The sequence below is a fragment of the Sorex fumeus genome, unplaced genomic scaffold (assembly GCF_029834395.1).
Source record: "Sorex fumeus unplaced genomic scaffold, SorFum_2.1 ptg000142l, whole genome shotgun sequence".
NCBI lineage: Eukaryota > Metazoa > Chordata > Mammalia > Eulipotyphla > Soricidae > Sorex > Sorex fumeus.
Window position 1 is genome coordinate 1,752,286 of NW_026606199.1, and position 13,221 is coordinate 1,765,506.

The 13,221-nt window shown below is 58.7% G+C and overlaps 1 protein-coding gene across 3 annotated transcripts in view; it reads left to right on the forward strand.

The window, feature by feature from the left end:
- The window catches only part of DOCK1 (dedicator of cytokinesis 1), a 306,250-nt gene that overhangs the window by 92,525 nt on the left and 200,504 nt on the right, over positions 1-13,221 (forward strand). For all 3 annotated transcript variants that reach the window (XM_056106671.1, XM_056106670.1, XM_056106672.1), the window contains exons 24-25: positions 7,825-7,895; positions 8,433-8,539. In XM_056106671.1, the coding sequence (XP_055962646.1) occupies positions 7,825-7,895; positions 8,433-8,539 (178 nt within the window). The remainder of the gene's footprint in view (positions 1-7,824; positions 7,896-8,432; positions 8,540-13,221) is intronic.

A 13,221-nucleotide genomic window follows, 5' to 3' on the forward strand; every position in this document is an offset into this window, starting at 1 on the left:
AGTCCCGTCAGGTGGAGGAGCATGGCCACATCTGGGTGGAGGGCAAGCAGGATGGGGTCATTGCTCTGCCGCTTGGAAAGTCCTCACAGGCCCCAGAAACTCCTGCTGGGTCCCCTGCAGGGATGAAGAAGGCGGGTCTGGGGCGAAGGGTGGAGGTGCCCACGGCTCTCTTTGTTTGGGCTTGGGGTGCTCAGGGCTGACTCCTGGCTCTGTGTTCAGGAATCGCTCCTGGTGGGGACCAGGGGCCCATGTGGGGTGCCGGGGATCGAACCTGGCTTGGCCCTGTGCAAGGCAAACGCTTTCCCCAACAGAACCCAGTCAGGGGACAGGCTGGTTGGCGTGGGGAACCCGTGCCCGTGGGGGCAGCGTTCCCATGGCGCTGGCCGCCGTCCAGGGCAGCTCGGTGCGGTTGTGAGCGTCCCTGAGAAAGATAAGGAGCGGCCCCAGAACGACCCTGGAAACCCAGGTCTGAAATGTGCAGCAATTAATTGATCGTTAAAGGGATAAACGATTCCTTTGGCCCCAAATCCAGATGTTCAAAATAAACGGCAAAACTCCTCTCGCTCAGAAGATTGTGGCCGTGGTTTTACTCAGTAATGTGTTTGTCAAAATTCTAGACCTCCCGACATCCGGGGCTGAATTATTTAATTTTCTCTGATCATCATGCCGTTTCATTTTCCAATAAATGTAATTATTTTCTTGTGGTTGCTTTCATATTTAATTTCAGAGATTTTCGCTCCTCGCTCTAAGCCATCCGTTACGAATGCAGAGCGAGAGAAGCAGGGAGGTTTTCTCTTCAGCGGTGTCTCGTCCGAGTGCAGTGGGAAAACTCGTTTCAGATTTTCTTCTGGTTGATGAAATGCAGCGAGGCCGCCAGGCAGGCCCCGGGTCTCCTCACCCCTGTGTTCCCGGGTCCTGGTTCCCTGTCGGTCACAGGCGTCTCAGAGACCGGCTTTGCTCAATCGGCGGGTGGCGTTTTGTCCTTTTCGCTTATTGCTGCCTTGTTGACTGTCATTTCGGTGACATTTTCTCTTCCCTACAGTCAATTTTGAAAGTCGGGGCAGAAAAACAGAGATTCCCCGGCTGGTGGCGGGCGGCTGCCTCCACGCCTGCGACAGCCCTCCATGTGCGTCGTTGGAGGCTAAATTAGCGCCCGCATGCCGGCCACGTCTCCACAACCTCTTCTTTCTGCTCAGCTTGTGTGTCTTGGTGTGACCCTGGTGTTCAGGCTGCTGGGTGTGGACATTGCTTGTGGCCGTGGTGCTTTCCAAGTGACGCTGCAGTTTTTTTCTGAGCCCGCTTGGACGGGGTGCGAGGCTTCCGGGTCTCCCATCACCTGGAGAGATGCTCTGAGGGCCGTGTCCTTTGGGGGTGGCGTCTCTCCATTCTGGGCCCTAGTGTCTGAGTTCCGAGGCTCGAGCTGTCTCTGCCTGGGCAGAGTCCCTGCAGGGAAAGCGCCTTCTGGGTGCCCACACCCCCCACCTGCAGACCCCAACTCCCTTGGGCAGGAGAGGGTAGGAGTGAGCGCCCAGCTACAGCGACATTCTGCTTTTGGGTGTTTTATATTTTTTTCTTCTGGTTTTTGGGCCACACCTGTAGGTGCTCAGGGTTTATTCCTGGTGGGATCAGGGACCCCTGCTGTGGTTCCGGGACTGATGGAGGGGCCTTGACAGGAAGGTCATGGCCAAGGATGAGTTCGATGGTCCTGGGGAGAGTACCCACAGGCCCCAGGAGGGCTGGGGACCCTGAGGTTGGGGGTCTTGACTCTGAGAAAGACCCCAGAGTCTCACCACTCCTGCTCCCTTCTGCCACCCTGCCCCCTCCATCCCTGTCACCTCCAGCCAGGCTCCCAGGGGCTCCCGGTCTCAGGCTTCCTGCCCACCCCGACCCGGGCACCTCCCCCTTCTCCTCATGGCCCCTGTGACTCTTCTCTGTTCCCGCACTGTGACACCTGCATCATAGGGGGAGGGGGGCTTTGGAGAGGCAGAACTGAGCCCACACCCCAAGGCAGAGGTTTGGGGGCAACTGGCTCCTGGGTCTGCACCTAGGACTTTCACCTGGGCGGCCTTCGTCTTGGCTCACCTCTGGGACCACTCAAGGTGCTTCCCACGCAGAGGGGCATCTGCTCCCCACAGAGGTCCTGCTGGGCACCGGAGCCTGGGATGGGCCCTGGCTGCCCGCAACCTCCTTCCAGAGTGACCGTCCTGGGGAGTCGTGCCCCCAGGAACCTTCGCAAACATGCCCCAGGTGGGGCTCTAGGCCAGCCTGACGTACACTTGGCCGTTCTCTTGGTCCCGGAGAGTGGATGCCAGCGTGGGCAGCAGGCGGCCTTGGTGGGGAGGTGCTGCACCCACTTCGACATGCCACCAGGGTGTTGGTAGCCGAGTGGGTGACCGGCAGCGTGAGGCCGCATGAGTCTAGGCCAGGGACCCGGGGGAGTCCCATGAGGTTGTGTCGTTAAGTCCCCGTGTGATGCTTGGAGAGGCGCATGTGTGGCCTCGCGGGGACGGGGACCCTGAGCTTCCAACTCAGCTCAGGCTGCCTCTGACCATCTGGGTTGGGCTGTGGCCGCGGTGTTGGGGGCTGGGGGATGCCGCCGGAACTGCCCTCAGCATCCAACACAGAGGGGTCCGTCCAGAGGTGAGGTGGGGCAGGGCCACTTGGAAGCAGCAAAGGTGTCGCCGCCTTGTCCTGTCCTGGCCTGAGGTGGGGCCTGGGAGCACGTGGCCACGCTGGTGTGTGCGGTCGCCCAGTCCTGGCTCCTTCTGCCCCCAGCTCTTCCCATAGCCCCCGGGGTGTGGGTCCGGCTCTGGAGTCTGCTCTGCAGAGGGCTGGGGCTGCCCCCCTCACCCTCGGCTGTCCCCGTCCCCTTCAGTGCCAGGTTTCTTGGCGTGTCTGCGGCACCGCGGACAGAGTCAGGGCTCCTGCGCCAGACCCAGTGCTCTTCGGGCCGATGCCTGTGCGTCCCTGAGCCCGCCCTCCTGCTTACCCCGGGAGCCCTGGGTGGCTCCTGTCCACTGCTCCCGTCACCAGCACCCAGCTGGCAGGGCCCTGGGGTGCTCCTTGTTCGGGAGGATGGAGCCCAGGGCCCAGCTCATGAGGCCAAATCACAAGCCCCAAGCCACGTTCCGGCCGCGTCTTCTCCAGAGCGGGGCCACACCTGGTGGTGCTCGGGGCCCGTGTCTGGGCGAGGACTCAGGCTGGGAGCGTGATTAGAGGAAGAGAATCCGCCTCCAGGAGAAGAGGGTTTGGGAACCAGGAGGGCTGTGCTGTGGGGTTTCCCCAGAGGTGTGCGGGGCACATGCCAGTCATCGCCAAGAATGGAGAGACTGTGTGCCGTCGCCGGGGTGGTGGCGGTGTTCGGACGTGGCCCGTCCTTCTGCCTGTTCCGTCTCCCGTGCGCTGGGTCTCTGAGGCTGACGCCTAGGTCCCCACATTCCCAAAGGCAGAACCCTACGTCTAAAAGGAGAATTTGTGGACTATATGTTTTTTAGGGTTTTTTTTTTTTTTTGCCTAAAACCTCCAAATGAAATCATTTTAATATGCTTTTTCTTGAGAAATATGTAAATTAATAATTGCTTCATACATTATTCAAGAAAACCTTATTTTGTACCACCCATAGCTCTTGTGATCTCATATAAAGATATGCTAATGGATTTAATTAAAATAATTATGCTGAATAATGTAGCCTGAACTTTACCCTAAAATAGTGTCTATTAATCATCATCAGTAGTAATATTTTTAGCCAGAGAGACAGTTACAATACGGAGCCCATGCCAGAGAGAAAGTGCATTTTTTTTTGTTGTTTGGTTTTACAGTTTGGATTTAAGTTGGCATTCTCCTGAGATGCATGACAATTAAGTTTGCTTAGGAAGAGTATAAAATTAATTTTTTTTAACGTGAACTATTTCAGCAATTAGAAGACCTTTAGCATTTCCTGCCCTTCACCATCCTTTTTCATCCCCTGCCCCTCAGACGTTAGATTAGGGGCTGTCCTCGCTTGCTGAGCTCTGCGGGGGCCTTGGGGGGTCCCGTGAGCCCCTGCGGCCAGGGTTATAGGAGACCGAGCCCTCCCTCTGCTGACTCACTGTTACTAACCACTTGGTTCCTGCTTGGCAGAAATCTGTTTAGTGGACACTAGCCCCGGTCAGTGTCCTGTTTAGCAGAGACGGAAGCGGCGCGGCCGTCGGCACTGGCGTCCCCGTTTCTCTGGTCTTGGGGTGGCTTTCCTCCTGCTCAGTAGTGGGGATCCCTCTGCATCGGGTTCCGTGCCCGAGGCCCCGGGGCCCGGCGCGTGTGGGGTTGCCTGCTAATGAATGCATTGCCGCCGGCCCGGCTGCGTTTCCGATTGGACCCATCCGTCCACTGCCACCGAGATGAAAGCTTTACCGAGTTCAAAGAGACGTGCGGCCGGGACTTGAACTCCCATTATGGGAAGTTAACTAGATTTGAAGTTAAATCCGAAGAAATAACTTTCTCGGGAAGCAGTGATGGATTTGATACATTTTATTCTGACTGGAAAGCCGGGGACCGAACTGAACTTCCGGCAGCAAATGGATCTGTAATCCCAGGATGGTGCTCCCGAAGCGGGCGGAGGGACCAGGCAGAAAGGTGCCCCTGCCCCCCCTCCCATCCCCCGCCCAGTGCCTGGAGGCGTCTGCCCTCCCCCTCCCCCTCCCCCCCCCCCCCCCAGCGCTAAGGAGTGGCAGCTGTTTCTGTGGGCATGAGCTGGGTACCAACTCCTGGCACCTTCAGTGGAGGCCCCTATTGCTGGGCGGGGTCTGGTGGTGACAACAATGTGCCAGACAGAGGGGGCCCAGCCGGGGAGCTTTCCTATAAAATGCGGCCTCAGTGGGAAGCCAAGACTGGCCCCCAGGAGGCTGATTTCGAGGTGAATGTCGAAGAGGGGAAGGCGGGGAAAACCCAGCTGCTGGGAGGCGGGGGGCTTGGAGACCCACCCAGCGGGGGCTCCGTCTCCCAGAGTCTCTTTGGAGAAAGAAAGAGAATTAAGGGCAACGCCTGCTGACTTCCGCTCTGCGCCTTGGTGGGACCCCGGGCAGGCTCTGCCTTTCCCACGGCGTTTTATCTGTGGATTCTGGAAGCTTCTGTGCGAACATCCCACACACTGGAGGTCTCCGCGTGTGACCCAGAAGGGGGTCAGCAAACGGGGCCTGGACAGGCCAGTGCTTCCGTCCTCCCCGCAGACCCCAGCCCGATCCTGGAGCAGATGTGTGTTTTGGGGGGGTGCATGTGCATCACACAGGGACCCTCGCTTCTGAGATCCCCGCCCTGGCCAGCTGGACTCGGGGTACCACCCCTGTGTGGGGGGCTGAGTGCAGTGGCCTCAACACGTCAGACCCCAAACCTAAGCGTGGCTCTGGGCAGGAGCTGGTAGGACCCACCACACTGCACACGGCCCTCAAGGTCATGGGGAGCTGGGGGGGGGGGGTGTGCCGTGCCCACCCAGGCCCTGAGTCTGGGGCCCTGCGCTGCGACAGGTCTGCGTGGTCTCAGTGGCCCAACTTGGCTGCCCGCATCCTGCAGGTGTGATCCCAGGGCCCCTGGGCACTGCCCGTGACATGCCCAAACAACAGCAGGCCAGCACCCCAGCAGGCCAGCACCCCTGCTGCTGTCTGGGCACTCGGCATGGAGGCTCCAGGGGGCTGGGAAGGCAGGGCACCCCACTCCTGGAGGCCTGCCTTGGCCAGCGACGCTCCCCCAGGCTCTGCGTGGTGAACCGAGAGCAGGAGGAAGGGGCGGCCCCTGGTTCTGGGCAGCCCCCCGCCACGCCCACACCCCATTACCAAGGTGCCCACGCTTACCTGGTCTCGGGCATACCCCCTTCCCCCCCCCCCCCCCATACCCCACTACCGAGGGCCCACGCTTACCTGGGCTGTCACTCTCTTTGCAGACAAAAAACAAAAATTGCTCAGTGTCCTCTAGGAATCTCCCTCCTTGATGCGAACAGACTCGAACCCCGGCAGCACCCCAGAGGCAGCTTTTCCCCCTGAGAAACACTCCCTGGAAGAACGCGTGGGGGCGGGCTCTTACCCAGGATTCAGTCCTTGCCAGAACCGGCCTCCACCCCCAGAGCCCTGTCTAGAACCAGGGCCCCGCTCGGTGACGTGGGTCAGGTCTGTCGTGCCCGTGTGTCCATGCCCTGCTTCTCTCGAGACGCAGATGCGTGAGCTCTTCCTGTTTGCCACGTGTTCTTGGGCTTGTCATCCTGATTTCTCTTCTGGTTTGCCATTTGCACGTTGAAGGGCAGTGTGCTTTGCTGTTCTGGTCTCTGCCGCGTCTCTGTACTGGTTCGCTGTCCCTGTAAGCTCCTGGGTGGGGCTGGGGGGGCCTGTGGCCTCCGGGGGCTTCTCTGTAGATCATCGGTGAAGAATGAGAGACATATCTTTTCCAGTCCAGTTGCCTTTGGTTTCTCTTTCTCGCCTGACTGATGTGGCGAGGGTCCCAGGCCTGTACAGGAGGGTGGACAGTGGCCCCCATGGCCTTGGGCTTGGTCTCAGGGACAACTCAGCATTTTGCCTCGGGGGTCTGGCATGGATGTGGGTTAGCTGTGAGCACTGTTCCATCGCCAGGTGCCGCCCCTTTTTCCTTCTGCCCGAGTTTGCTGACCCCCTTCTGGGCCACACGAAGAGACCTCCAGTGTGTGGGATGTTCACATAGAAGCTTCCAGAATCCACAGATAAAATCCCGTGGGAAAGGCAGAGCTTGCCCGGGGGTCCCACCGAGGCACAAAAGCGTGGGCACCTTGGTAATGGGGTGTGGGCGTGGCGGGGGGGCTGCCCAGAACCAGGGGCCGCCTCTTCTTCCTGCCCTCGGTCCACCATGCATTTCTTTTCATTGTGAATGGATGTTGGATCCTCTTAAAAGTTTTCTCTCTGCCAGTGGTGGGATTTTGATCTCTCCTCTTCCTGATGTGGCATTTTTGTATTAACTGATTGGCTTTCACGGACCCTCTTTGCACCCAGGATGAATCCCAGTTGGTGAAATTGTTCAGTCCTTTGGTGGACTGTTGGATTGGGTTCCCTAAGCATGTCCTGGGTCTTCGTATTGGCGCTTGTCAGGGGCGTGCTGTGCAGTTTTCTTTCCTGAATGTTCCGGTTTCCGCCTCGTCATATATGCACACAGTGTGTCCGACCGTCATACATGCTCACCATCCGAATTGATTCTAATGCACACGGTGTGAGAGACCCCATCATACACGCACCCCATGTACTATGCCATCATACACGCACCCTGTGTGCCAGACCGTCATCCATGACTCCCTCAGTCACCGCGGACAGTGGCATGCAGGTTCTGGGATCCGACTCGGGAGCGGAAGTGAAGGCAGCAAAGGCTTATCCATGGCGCCCAGGGACGCAGGCACCGTGCGGGGACGGAGCGAGAGGGTCCTTCCCTCGTGGCCGCACACCTCCCTGCCTGCGCCCCCGCAGACGCTGCGGCAGGGATCCTGGGGCTGGGCTCTCGCCCTTTCCTTTGTGTTTCTTTGCCACGCCTGGCCGTGCGCAGGTTTCTCCTTGTCTGGTGCTCCCCCGGGGGTGGCAGTGGGTCCTCCCCGACAGCACAATCCCCAGCCTGCTGTGGCCCAGGAGAAGGTGACCCATGGGCGCCACAGAGGTCAGCGCCAGCCCCGAGGCGCAGCTGTTTCCTGTGACCTGGTGCTGTTCCCGAGGCTGTTCCCATCCTTCTCCTCACCCACCCGGGCCCCGCAAGACCCTCCTGGGGATGGGCCTTCCCTGTCCTGCGGGGCCCTTTCCGCCGGTGTGTCCCCATACCCCAGCGCCCACACGTCTCTCCCCTTCTCTGCAGTGCGCGGCGCTCAAGTACTTGCCCACGATCGTCAATGATGTGAAGCTGGTGTTTGACCCCAAGGAGCTCAGGTAAGGCCCGGCGGAGGGGCTCGTCCACGCTGGCTGGCGGGGGAGGGGGCGCAGCCCTCCACCTTCCTCACTCCTCTTCCTCGCCCTCACCTTCCCTCCTCTTGGGGCTCGACTGCGTGTCCGGACTCAGCGTGGTCCCAGGAAGGAGCAGCACAGACCCCCGCAGGCTCTCAGCTCTCGCCTTTGGGTGCTTTTCTCTCCCGGCAAAATGTTCACTGCCTCCATCCGCAGCTGTCGGCTCCCGTGGCCCCTGCATTGCAAGCAGACGCCACACTGGCTTCGAGAGCCCTCTGCCCCGCCGGCTGGAGGCGGGAGCTCTCCTCTGTCCACCTCCTTGCTGGCCCCTATTATCGTCCCTCTCCGCGTCAGTGGCCATTGCGTGAGGACGAGCACGTTTGACCACCCGTGTCTGGGTGCGATTCCCGCCCACAGCATTCTGCCACCACCACCGCCGCTGGGGGGTGGCCTGGCTGTTCCTGCCCGGGTCATCCTGCCGCGTGGCTCTCAGCTCTCCTCTTCGGTACTTTTCTCTCCTAGCAAAATGTTCACTGACTTCATCCTCAACGTGCCCGCGGGTTTGCTGACCATCCAGAAGTTGTACTGCTTGATCGAGATCATCCACAGCGACCTCTTCACCCAGCACGGTGAGTGGCGTCCCGAGGGTGGCGCGGGTCCCCCGCTCCCGTCTGTAGACCCTCGGCCGCTCCTGCTCCCTCTGCCTGGGGGAGGGGAACCCCCCACCCCCCGCTGAGTATAATGGCTCCATCCAAGGCAGGAAGATTTAGCCCTCCCGAGAGAATGGCAATTGACACAGAGCGTGGGGAATGATCTTCGGAAATGAAGACCAAACCTCGTCGCTTATAATTTGAGGTGCGCGCCAAGAGCAGGTGATAATCAACTGCATTGTATAGCCTTCCAGACGCCTGATTGTCCGGCCTGGGGAGGCAATCAGTCCTTCCCCTGAGATGATTGCCGAGAGAATTTTAAGTTCTTCAAATGGAGGAGTAATGGTCGGCTTCTGAACTCTGCATTCTCCGACGAGTCTTTATTTTTTTTTTCGGAAACCTACTCAGAGTAATGAGAGTTTGCATGAGTCGTCAGCTCATCTATCCCGAGCAGCACCTTACACAACCCGCCGTGATCTCTCTACCCTATTTTATTAATCACACGCTTTCTCTCTGGACGGGTTGAATTAATATTTTACACTTGTCAAACAGTTTTGGGGAAAGCTGAAAACCTTTGCATTTTATTTTACAACCTTCCTCATTTAGGGGAGGAGGGTGAGAAAGTGTTGAGTGGCGCCCGACCAAGGCCGAGATTTATTCCGGCCCGTTTCTGTCCAGATTTATGGCTGTCGCGTCCCGTTAATTCCGCTCCTGTCCAGCCTGGTTGTGTCAGGGAGAAGCGGCCCGGGCTGGGGGCGGGGACCCCTTTGAGCTGCTGTTTGGGCTGGGCCCTGTGGGTGGGATCGTGGCTCAGTCGGGCAGGCCATGGCCTTAGGGCCCAGTGCCTGTTTCCAATCGGTTTTGACCTGACTTTCAAGACGTACCGTGGTTCATACCGCAAGCAGTGACGCTATCAGAACCTTCGTTTAAACTCTGTTAGGTCGGGAATGTTCTGGAGAAGGATTCCGTTGTGCCCTGCGGCAGGCTCTGTCCAGACCAACGGCCCTGTCTCAGGCTCCGGGACAAAGGCCACTGCTCGGGGCTCCGGCACGCTCCTCCTGACCATCCGTGCTGGAGCGAAGGTCCACTCTCTGGGTGCCTTTTGTATTGCTTTGGGTTTGGCTTTTGGGCCATACCTGGTGGTGCTCAGGGCTGACTCCTGGCTCTGTGCTCAGAGGGCACCCCCGGTGGGGCTCAGGGATTACTTCTGGCTCTGTGCTCAGAAAGCACTCCTGGCGGGGCTTGGGGCTGACTCCTGGTGGGGCTCAGACTCCCACATGGGGTACAGGGGAGTCAACCCCGGTTGGCCACCTGCAGTGCAAATGCCCTCCCCACTTTCCTGTTGCTCTGGTCCCTCTCCAGAGGCCTTGAGCATGGGGACACCCTGGGGACCGAGGGAGGCGTTTGGTTGAGGCATTGTGCTTGGGCATGTGGATTTATTATTCTCTCATAGTGGAGCTATAGACCTGCGAGTTTCTTTCTTGATACTGATGCGCTGTCGCCAGCCATCCACCACAACGTTCATTCCCACCCCATCAGCATCATCACCGTCATCACCACACCCTCGACCTCCCACACCACCGCTGACACCATCATCTCCACCATCACTGTCACCCACCCCACTCCCGTGCTGCTAGTACTCAGACCCCCTCGGCAGCACCTCGCCTCATGACCAGCACATTGTTCCCCCTTCAGATCCCACCCCCACCACTCTCTCCCCAGCATCCGCACTCTGTCCTGTCCCCATCACCTCCCTAACTCTCCTCCTCCCATTTCACCCCCACCACTATCACCATCACTGCCACCACCATCATCACCACCACCACCATCACCATCACCGCCATCATCACCCCCACCACCGTCACCCACACCATCACCATCACCATCACTATCACCATCACTCTCATCCACACCCCATCACCATCACCACCCTCACCACCACCACCATTACCACCATTATCACCATCACTCTTATCCACACCCCATCATCATCACCACATCACCACCACCACCACCCCTGCCATCACCCCCGCCATCACCATCACTCTCATCCACACCCCATCACCACCATCACCACCACCACCATCACCGTCACCACCACCACCATCACCCCCACCATCACCATCACCATCACTCTCCACACCCCATCACCATCACCACCATCACCACCTCCACCATCACCACCCCTACCACCACCACCACCACCACGGCCCCTCCTGCTCATACGGCCCCTCCCAGCACTGACCGAGCCTTCAGGGAGCTAATGGTCAAAGGTGGATTGGCTCTTCCTGGCTGAGCATCATCCCCTGGAAGCCTTCGTGGTGACAGAGGCTATTCCAATCATGTGCCTCTGTGAAACTCGCTCTGAGTCTTTACTTAGTGAAAAGCTTGCGAGGAAACTTGAGTTCATTTGTGGCAGGTGCTCAGCCTTGGTCGCCGCCGGTTGTATTTCTCTTCTGTCCCGCCCTCTTTCTGTTTTCCTCTGGTTCTGTGTGTCTTTTATCAAGATCACCACCATAGATTCTGTTTTCAAAGAATGCAACCTGCTGTGAATACTCAGTCTTGCTTCGTTCGGAGTACTGGGATGTATGATACCCCGGGATGATTGCCGTAGTGGTTAGGGCTTTGATTGTCATAGCTAGTTGTACCCGACATAGTAAACGAGACTGTGTGAAAAACATGAATCCAAAATTAGTTTGGACTAAGTGAGCGCAGATTAGCCCAGAGCCTCACGTCTCATGCGTAGCTCCGGAATGATCTACGGAAGAGGCTTGATCATGATCGAGAGCCCAAATGTGCTTCGCAGAACTTGGCAGCCGTCTGCGTCTGGTCAGCGTGTCGTGTCCAGCTCGTGGAAGCCCACGGCCGCCTTTGCCTTCCCTGCTCCTGCGGGTCTGGGAAAACTCCTTAGTGCTGTGGCCTCTGCAGAACACCCGGAGTCACATAGGCGCAGATATTTAAAGCTGAGTCTTGTTTGGGGTGAAATGTGATGGCCATGGTTTTCCTCACTTTGCTGCATTCCGCACTTGTCCCAGGCCTCTCCCCGTGTCCTGCACCCGCTCCCACAGAGCCCTTCGTGTCCCGAGTCGTAGCCCTTGATGCCCATGACTTGACTGCCCCTTCTGCGTGGCCTGCCGCTCACCCCCATCCTCATGGGGCTGGGGTCCTCCTGTCCTCCGCAGGGGTGGCCGGCTCCTCCAGGGCCTTCGCTGGGACCTTAGGGGAGAAGGGGGCACCCATGTCTTGGCAGGAACAAAGGCCATGAACCCCTCCTGGAGGAGACTGTGCTTGGGAACGTTTCTTTCCAGTTCCTGCAAACCCAAGGATGCACAATTGTTGGACACCGGAGCCATTTAGTTTTAACCTTTTCTTGGTGTTTGGGTCCCAACCAGCAGTGCTCAGGGATCACTCCTGGCTGGATACAGGGGGCGGTCTGGGATGCTTGGAGTCCTACACTGGTCAGCGAGTGCAAGGCCAGCGTCCTGCCTGCCACACGATTGCTCCAGCTCCCAACGTGCTGTCACTGGAAGTTTCTTGTCCTGGGGGACAGTGGGCCTGTGGTGTGTTGGAGGCGGGCTGAGCTCTGACCCAGGCACGGCCCTGGGGTCTGACAGCTGTCATGGCCCTTGGCTGGCGCCAGGCTGCCCTTTCTCGGCGTCCTGCTGCCTTCGTGAAGTTCTCCCGGAAGATGTGGCTTTCCGCAAGGAGGGGCATGTCTTTGGCCCAGCCTGTGTCACTGCCACTGACGGGGGTTCAGAACTCGGCAATCCCCCTTGCCTCCACCCTCCCTTCCACCCCATCAGTCTCATCTTCCAGCCACCACCCCTGCGTATTCCAAGGGGACTTTTTTTTTTTGGATCACACCTGGCGATGCACAGGGGTTACTCCTGGCTCATACACTCAGGAATTACTCCTGGCGGTGCTCAGGGGACCGTATGGGATGCCGGGAATCGAACCCGGGTCGGCCGCTTGCAAGGCAAATGCCCTACCCGCTGTGCTATCGCTCCAGCCCCCAGGGGGGACTTTTCAAGTGGCGAGCAGTGGTTGCAGATGAAAGGCTGTTGCTGATGATGGGCTTTGGGGAAGTCCCGATGCCTGTGGCTGCGTCTGGGGTCCCCCCGGGATGCGCCCCTCCTGCTCCCGGGCTGAGGTGACCGGGCCGCCCCCCCTTGGCATGCTGGGCACGAGGCCCGTGAATGGGCCGTGATGGCTCCACGCCGCCTCGCTCGATGTGACCGGACTGCCGGGAAGCTGGTTAAATAGATTACGTGCTGCACAGAAGGACGACGCTCGCATCTCCTTAGTGGTGCGGAGTGAGCGGATTTCCAAAGCAAGACACAGGGAGGCGGAAAGGTCGCGGTGCCCTCGCTTGTGCCAGCTCTTATCTGCGACGGAAGCCGTGAAAGAGGAGAGCTTGAGTTTTATTACAGAAATGAACAGTTTCAGTGTAATTAAATGAAAATAAACACCAGGACTTGGAGGTTTAGGATTGACGCCTGTGAAAATGCTTCCCATCCGTGTCCCGGGAATGGGTGCAAATGGGTGGTGTGGAAAAGGGAGTAAGATGGGGCTGAAGCGATAGCACAGCGGGGAGGGCATTTGCCTTGCACGCGGCCGACCCGGGTTCGATTCCCAGCACCCCATATGGTCCCCTGAGCACC